The sequence below is a fragment of the Arachis hypogaea genome, chromosome 13 (assembly GCF_003086295.3).
Source record: "Arachis hypogaea cultivar Tifrunner chromosome 13, arahy.Tifrunner.gnm2.J5K5, whole genome shotgun sequence".
Lineage (NCBI taxonomy): Eukaryota > Viridiplantae > Streptophyta > Magnoliopsida > Fabales > Fabaceae > Arachis > Arachis hypogaea.
In genome coordinates, this window is record NC_092048.1 from 114,917,439 (window position 1) to 114,927,140 (window position 9,702).

The window sequence follows — 9,702 nt, forward strand, 5'->3', positions numbered from 1 at the left end:
CTTGAGACAAAGGATCATCACTTCCTAAGTTTACGTCCGGTATTCTAAAGATGGAATAGATATCATTCAGTAAAAATACCATACGATTAAATCACGATAACAAGATTTTATCAAATAAAGGTTCTTACGTCTCAGATGAGTCATAGTGACCTTCTGTCGATCGCATGTCAGCTCCCTTCTCCCTGGGATACCAGAAATAGTTATTAGGAAAGAAAACACCTTAAAATCTGAAATATACACCCCAACAAGACATACCTATGTGCAGCAGATTTTTCATTGTTTTCCCTTAAGAATTCTTCTAATTCTTCAGTTCTAATTTCAGATTTGACAGTACATGCATAAAATAACATGTTAACAAATATAATTTTGATGATAAATGGTAATATAGCTTACAAAGTACTGTACCCATGATAGGATTGAGCTTGCTCAGGAGATAAATCCTCAATAATGACCTTTTTCTTTTTGGATTGTGTCCTGGGGAAAAAGCAAGTATGAATCAGAAATACAAAATTAAATTGATCAGAAAATACTATTGAAAAGAAGTGCTTACTTTTGTTGTGTTCTCTGAGTCTTTTTCTTTGTTTTTTGTTTCTCTACCGGTGATGATTCTTTACTTCTAAAAGTTAATAAGAGACGCTCTGTTAATACATGAAATTTTGATAATAAACCAAAAGTAAAGCAATAATAATTTCAGAACATTACTCATCATTTGATTCAGATTTTGAATCAGAATCCTCCTAAATCTTCTTCCTTTTTTTGGATTTCATTCTGGAAGGCAAACAATCATTATTTAAAAACATACTAAAAGGGACAAAATACACCCAAATGAATACACAAAATACACCCAACTGAATACACAAAATACACCCAAATGAATACACAAAATACACCCAAGTATGTTACTTACTTTTTGGCTGTTGGGATGGGTTGTTTCCTTTTTGGTCCCTCTGAGTCTTCTTCAGTCTCAGAATCAGAGGAAGAATAGACTTCAGCTTCAGATGTTTCAGTCTTGATGATGATGAACTTGCTTTCCTTTTTTTTTTCTTTTTTTTTCTTATCTTTTTTCTTCATTTGTTTTAATTCCTCCTTTGTTTCGATCATGTTTACAATTCTCTGAAACATTAGAAATGTTAGTTAACAGCATTCACGTAAATAAAATACACCCAAGGTATTGTTTTCACTTACCAAATGTTCATCCATTTCTGATCTCATTCTTTCAACCAACTGCTCTCTAGTCCAGTTGGCAATCCAGAGCTGTGGAGGTCTTTCTTCTGCTTTCTTGTCTTTATTTTTTGATAGGTGGAAGTAAACTATCATCAGGGCAAATAGGCAACCATCAATTGCTTTTTTCTTTTTCAGATTGTAATCTGTTATGCCTTTAATGATGAAATTCAGAACATGTGCTCCCTAGTTCCCCTCTTTTATTCTGTCCATCTTGAAAATTGGTGCCAAGTGCACAGGGGAGATTTTGTTGATTATGGTTGGTAACAGAAATGTCATCTGTATATAGAGGATGAAAATCCTCTTGAACATGAGGCGATCCTGTTCATTATCAACAGCAATAGTCATCATCTCATCCGTCAGACTTTTTAGAGTCTTTCCTTGGAATCTTCTAAAAATCTGTTTGTTCTCTTCAAAAAGTTTCTTATAACTGACTTTCGTAGGAAATAGATCTCCTACAAAAAGGAAAACAACATAGTATGAAAATCACATGAAATACACCAAAACATCACTTGAAAAATACTCCAATATGGCTCATATACACCTATGTCTGTAATGAGTTATATGACGCGTTGAGGCCAAGCGCAGCCCTTATTGTGCTTGGTCTTACTCTAAATGAACCGTAGCCGGTTTCGAGTGTATTTTTCCCTAATTTAAAGGAGTTAGCCAACTCCTTTAATAATTTGTGATGCACCCTTAACGGCGGGATGTGCATCAGGCCCCCAAACCCCAAATCCCTAACAATTGCTTTCTTCTCCTCGCTCATATTTCCGAATTTCTCACTCAACAAATGGGTTGCACACTTCAGGTCTTTGGTTTGCTGTAAACAAAGCAAAATTAGAGTCAGATATATTTCTATTATGAAAAACTGATTTGATCTAAGACATATATTTGTGCTTACATTTTTTCAGCTTAGTTTTTGCTTGCCATTTTTACTGCAATGAAAAAATACACCCATATATCAGTCAGATACACCCATAAATCAGCCACATACACGTATACGGATTCTCATAAGTATTCAATTAGATCAGTTCAAAATGATGTTCAATTCACTCAAACATGCATAAATATACAAGGTCAACCAATATTACAAGGTCAAGCAATATACACCCAAGAATAAGCAATATTAGAACAGTTGTAACAGTTGATTATATTACATTATATCACTTCAGAAATATACACCCAACAAATTACTCCATATACACCCAACAATCAACCATATACACCCAACAAATTACTCCATATACACTCACCAAATTACGCAATATACTCCCAAAAATCCGTTAGGAGAAGAACTAGATTAAGAATAACAGTAAAACCTAGAACAACTTAGAAGAACAGTAAAACCTAGAAGAACTTAGAAGAACAGTAAAACCTAGAACAAGAAGAACAATAAAAACAGTAAAACCTAGAAGAACGTAGAAGAATAGTAAAACCTAGTTCTTCGATTTCGAAATGTGGAAAATCTACAAGATCAATAAAACAGTAACTTACCTTGAATAATATTTCTTCGTTCTTTCCGGCGATTTTTGATGGAGAGTTCTATCTTTTGTTCTTGATTTCTTCTAATCTTCGCGACGAGTTCGAACGTCTCTTTAGAATTGTATTTTGTTTGGAATCTTCCTTGAAACTTGACGGTTTGCGTTTTCTTTTAGGGAGAAGAGGAAGTGTGCGCCATAATTAGCGTATTTTAGAGAGCGTAACCGTTGTGTTAGGCGCGTGGAATTGACGCTCCATTCTAAGGCTTGAGTGTGCGTGGATTGTTTCTGGGCTGGGCCAACTTGTAACGCTTGTAGGCCTTATTTGCTTGTATGTGTAGCATGTCCCTTTTTAAAATTACTAGCTAGTACAAGCAAAACAACATGAATTTAAATTCTTTAAATTTAAGATTTTATTTGAGAGGATAAAGTGATGTGATCTCTCATAATTTATTTCATAGGTGGAATCAAGAGAAAATATGAAAAAAATTTATTATCACTTAAAGAGTACGAATACGCAAATATAAAGAAAAATTGTGAAAGAATGAGAAAAGAAAAGATGAAAAATTTTTATTCTTATTCTTTATATAAGGAATAATGCTATTTATCTATATTAAACTGATTTTGAATTTTAAAATAAATTAAAATAACCAAAATCTCTAAATAACTTTTAAAGAAAGATAAATATAACAAACTTAAAAAAAATAAGCATAATCATAACAAATTTTATTTCTAACAAAAAAAATAAAATAACAAATAAAAATAAGATAAAAATTTAATAAAAATATTCAAGAATAAAAGATAAGTAGTGCTAGAAGCCAGTAGATTTTGTGATTTGTAGTTATCATTAATATTTTTAATGGTGTAAGATTACATCTAATGATATGAGATTACTCACTTCTTTTTTATTGATTAAGTACTAACCAAATTTTAATAAAAATACTAACTCTCTAAACTTTCTCATAAAAAACCATACTTTATCTTCTAAAATAAAAATCTCAAATTTTACACATCCAAATTCAAACACAGCACAATAAACGAAATCTATGGCGTGGTATATATAAAGTAATCAGGAATCAAATACATAGGGCTACAGTTTTTGTTGATTCAATTTATTTTATCCGTAAGTGACCTTTTTTTATACGAGGAACGTAATCCATTGCGCGATATATATATAATCATCATCATCATCCCAAAAAATAGCAAATAACGTTTATATGCATCACTTTAATTTTTGTGTATATCACTTTTGATGTTTTCTACTTTAATATTGAAGATAATTGAGAATAAGTGAAAAAGATAAAACAATATATAAAAAAATAATTCAAATACCATCTAAAAATAACATGCAGATAAGTCAAACGAAAGTAAGTTTGAAGTGATTATCATTTATCATAATAAAAACGTGTTAACGGGTGATGGCGTATCAATGTATGGGCAGCCACTTATTATTATAACGGAAATGTTTGGTAAACAAAGAAAATCGGCCAAAAACAGCCATAACTTATCTTATTTAGCATTCATTAATTGTTGCGATAATTAATTAATGTTAAATAAGGTAAGTTCTGGCTGTTTTTTTTTGTCTACCTAGCGTCAATAATACTAGAGATCAATATGATTTTAACAAAAAATCAGCCAATTTCTACGTAAATGGTACTTATACTAGGAATTAAAATGTTTCTTTTCTTTATAAATTGGATGGTTCTGAATCTATTTTCTGATTTATCATGTTTTAGGTATTTAGAGAGAGAATGAGAATGAAGAGACAAAAGCTAATTAAATCAGTTTTCGTAATTCACGTTACAATGATACATCTCCTCCTAATTTGAATATGGTGAAACATTTAATAACCAATATTTTAAATTATAAATAAATAAAATAAATTACTATATTTATAATTAATTAAGTTATTCTATTTTTGACTGATTTGGAGTTGGTTCATATACTTTTCCTTATAACATAAACCCCATTCTTGTTTCCATCGTACCTTATATTAACAGTTTTGATTTGGTTTCCACTTAATCCTAATGAAATTATTTGGAGCATAGTTATTGTCTCTTACGTACCTGATAGACTCCATATATATTCCCAGGGGCGCTTCCCCAATTAAACCAGGGAATAATCCGATGATTATGTCTATCATGTACATCTCTACCTTAATTAATTAATTAATTATTTGTATCGTTAAACAGTTTAATTTGTTCTTTACTTCTATTATCGACCACATGCATATATATAAACGCAAGCATATTAACAAATCTATATACTATAACATTCATCGTCCTCTCAATTTAACAGAGACCGAAAACCCTGAATTAACTTAAGGTTATCCAACACGGTTGTTACTGCCTCCATAGAGTGTGAAATCGAAACCGAAAATTGCATTTCAAGGCCTTAATTTTCATTCCAAAACTAAAGGAGCATCCGATCAAAGGTATGAATTATATGGATCACTATTCTATATATATATATATATATATATATATATATATATTTTACATATGAAATAGTGTTGTCTATCTGAAATGCAATGTCATTGCCACCTAATAATATCCATTTTAAAATTCCGATTTGATTTTGGTTATCCATCATTGATGCGTTAGCTATATATATGCAAACATATTTTGATATTTAATTTGATTATTGATTTGGTTGAACATCTATGTCTAGAAGATACAATACTCAATTATCATACGTGCCAGATACATGTGCATATATATGTTTTATGATTATTTTTTAAAAAAAAAAACATTTAAAAGTTTTTTTTAGCATGATTCCAAAGTTAATAATTGATAAATCGGAATGTCTACTAATTTGTATCTTTTATAAATAAGATACGTTTTGAGTCTTTATTATTATCTGTATAGATAGACATAACCTTTATATGTTAATAAGGATATGCTTTTATGATTTAATTGTTAAAAATATTAAATAATTAATTTTGAGAAGTAGTGCTAGGGCAGTAGAATTTGTGATGTTTAGCCATCAATTAGTTATTATCAATATTTTTAATGGTGTGAGATGACATCTAATAGTATAGGATTAGTCATTTTCTTTTTTATGGTCAAGTACTTGCCAGATTTTAATAAAAATGATGATCTAGACTTTTTTATTAATTTTTTTCAATCAATATTAATTTTTTTAAAATGATTTTGTTTATATATATCTTAAATTGTAACTCATTAAATCTAAATTCTAAATTATAAACTAAATTTTAAAATTGGCTAATTAAAATAAAGTTAGTTTTTATAGTTTTTTTTTTCTTTATTTGTTAATCAACGTATGTCATACTTGTTATTATATGAAATGATTAAGCAAGTATATGAATTAATCACATTTCATAAAACATATAGAAAATAAAAATGGCCATTGGCCATGCATTGAAGCTAATCAACATATGTGATAATTAATCACGTGATTAAGCATTTATATTAATTAGGGTTACGTTGGAGATTAAGGACCGTACCAATGATTAAATGAGTCAACACAACATACCTATTCACCTATTAATTCTATCTGTCTGTGGTCCATCTCTTTCGTCCAACGTCACTTCCAAGTTCCAGCCCTCTATAGAGTTAGGTTGACCAAAGAGTCACATTTTAGCTAAACCATATGGTTAAGTATAAAGTTGATGCCTTGCATATAACACATGTATACAAGAAGTGTTAGTTTTTTTTTTTTTTTTTGGCTTGGTAGTGCTAATTATCTGAATAGACAAACAATGGAAGATAATGTTATATATAAACCACTTATATGCTGTATGCATGTATATGGATAAATACATGATAATAAAAAATATATCATCATCACTACTTAATTAACATGATGATGACATCAACTGCCAGAGCCGACCACTATTTGAGCAGATAACTACTACTATAATCTAATTAAGCACTTGTCTGCAAAATGCAATGACATGGACGACCACCCATTATAATTGGACAGGGACTACTAGGTTAAATTCAAATGTTGTTATATATATATATATATATATATATATTAGTTTTTAATCCTATCTAGATATAGTTAATTAGTTATTGTGTTTGTGTCCTCCTTCAACGTTTTCAACGAATGGATGCTACAAAAAGGAGAAGGCTACTTTAATTTTTTATTATATTAGTAAGTGCATGCTGATATTTAATATAATAACCCCTCATCAATTAAAAGTCAGACCTCATAAACTAAATTAACTCATGATATTAACTTTAAGCCGCGTTGCTTAATTTATAGAATAAAATGGTAGAGTCATCCACGCCCGCCACTCTAATGCCTTAAATGTGCTTTAATGGAATGTGATACCACTCCACTTCTTCTTGCAGAAATTCATTTTTAGCTGACTATGCTTTTCAATATAAGGGGAATATATATATATATATATATATGTTAATTTTCTTTTTTGGGTATATTCTATGCGCATTAAGTTGACAATTCTTTCATAAAAAAAATTAGTTTATTTTTTCAATTATTCTGTTTCAATTTTTGTTTATTTTCAGAGTACTTTTTGAAGATATAAAAGTCAAAGATTTATATTAAAAATTTTGAAACATTTTAAGTTTTGAACAATATTATACATAATAATAAAACACATCAACGACATTTTTAGAGCCAAACATAATAAAAAAAAGTAATTAACAAATAATGTCGCTCCTTTTCGAAAAAAAAAAAAAACTGAAAACAGTAATATTAGCTATGACTAACAAAAAAACTGTTAATTACTTAACCTTTAGAAAATATAATTTTCTCAAAGAATAGCCTTTCAAAACACCGTTATATATTAAAATTAAAATAAAAAAAAAAACTGATTTGATTAAAGTGAAAATGAAGTCACTAGTCAATTTATTAAAAATGAGAATTTCACGAGTGAATCCATGGCCTTCCTTTCTCATGAATAGCCCTTTACCTAAACTAATGAGAAACAACGCGAATAATAGAATTTCGAAAAGGTAAGTGGCTTCAGCTAACCCCACTTAACCGAATTTGGCACCCAATCACTTTTAGTCACCTCAGTAAACTACGCATTATATAAGTTTAATCCCCAAAAGATGGATTAGTGCTTGAGCCATACATAATAGCGTGATTGTAACGGCCAATTTCATATTTTAATCCGGAGGTTCTTTAATCCACATCATTACTAATTACTAATAATTTCAGTTAAAGTATTATTACTCGTTCCAGTAAGTGACAAATGGGTAGGTCCAACTATAGCTATATAAATAAGCTGCTTCTAACACCACTCCTTACTTATCCTTCAGACACAATAATAATAATGGCGAAGAACAAGATTCACCCTCAAGAACTTGCTCCTTCTAATCCTCCTCTTACTCTTTCTGCAAAGGGAGAAACATATACACTGTGGATGAAATCGTTAGTGTTCCACTCCAATGGTTGCACTGTGTATGATTCCAAGGGTGACATAGTGTACCGTGTCGATAACTATGACCGAAAAGGTACAAGAGAAGTTAACCTCATGGATCTTAGAGGCAGAGTTCTCTGCACCATACACAAGGTAATTCATTCATTCATTCATTCATTCATTAATAATAACTATGCTTCATTCTTCTTCTTCTTCTTCTTCTTCTTCTTCTTTTTAATTAACCAAGTTGTTTGATTTATTATTATTGCAGAGATTAATAGCTTTGGGACGACGATGGGAAGGGTACAGATCATGCAATAGCAGTAGTAGTGATATTGAGGAGAAGCCATGGTTCCAAGTGAAGAGAAAGAAAATGATGATGATGAAGAAGAAGAGGAGGGAGAAAGTAGCGTGCGAAATAAGGGTAGGGTGTGTTGAATACTGCATAGTGAGAAATAGTGAGAAAGAAGCAGCATATCGGATAGTAAACAAAGACGGAAATGTCATTGCAGAGGCAAAGCAGAAGCAGTCATCCTCAGGGGTAGTTTTGGGAAATGATGTTCTAACTTTGTATGTGGCTCCTAACACAGATCATTCACTTGTTATGGCTTTGGTTACCGCATATGGATTGATATGCGGCACAATGTAAATTATTCAATTCTATCTATTCTCTACTTTTGTATATTTTTCAACATCACAAGTTTTGTAATATTCAGATTTTGCCTCTGTTTCTGTATATAATGTAAGTGTGTATTCTTGTTTATCTTACACACCCAATACAATACAGATATATATATATGTTAAGATGCAATTAAGCCTCCAATTTCCATGGGTTTTATTATATTTTATTATTTTTATAGGACAAGTAGTACAATTTATTGTTTTCCGTCAATAATTAATTGATAATTTACTAATGTCAAAAGAAAGTTTAAATATATTAATATAAATATAGTATTAACTAAAAATATTGACTAATATAAATAAAAATTCTTGATTTCATTTTTTTTATATATTATGAAAAATAGTAAAAGTTATGAAAATTTATTATTTTTTATTATCAATTAATTATTAATGTTTAAAAGTATAAAATAAAATATATTATTCAATTATTAGACTAAAAGAATTAAATTAATAACTAAATAATAACAAAAAATAATAAATTCTCATGTTATCTTATGGAAAAATAATTTCTTTTAATTAACCAATAAAGCGTGTCTACTGTACACACAGGCGGCTATGAATAACTAGAGACAAAGTAATACAAAGATGATGTGAATTGAAAAAGAAAGTGTTTCTTCTAATACTATGTATCTTACATGTTCAAATACTAATATTAGCAGAAGCCGATTTAACTTCTAACCAAAACTCTACTTCCATTATTTTTCTATTTTGGTGGAACTTGACTTAGTCTTTAGAGCTTTTCATATCATATCATCATCATAAAGAGGGGTTTCACAAAATAATGCAAATAGAAGAAGGAAGAAGGAAAAGGAACAGAAAAATAAAAAGAGTAAAGTTTGAGTGTGACATGAACATGTTACATTGTTGTTGCACCCTAACCCCTAGACATGTCAAATGTGTATTATTTTTGTCATTCCAGCACATACATAAAGCTCCATATTAGGCTTAGGGTTAGGGTGTGTTCCCTCC

General features: G+C 29.9%; 1 protein-coding gene across 1 annotated transcript; it reads left to right on the plus strand.

Moving 5' to 3' along the window:
• The first annotated feature begins 7,932 nt into the window (after positions 1-7,932).
• On the plus strand, positions 7,933-8,875 carry LOC112732784 (protein LURP-one-related 4). Its single transcript, XM_025781587.3, has 2 exons — positions 7,933-8,205; positions 8,324-8,875. Exons 1-2 carry the CDS (start codon positions 7,966-7,968, stop codon positions 8,699-8,701), a joined length of 618 nt encoding a protein of 205 aa, XP_025637372.1. The 5' UTR covers positions 7,933-7,965; the 3' UTR covers positions 8,702-8,875.
• The last annotated feature ends 827 nt before the right edge of the window (positions 8,876-9,702 follow it).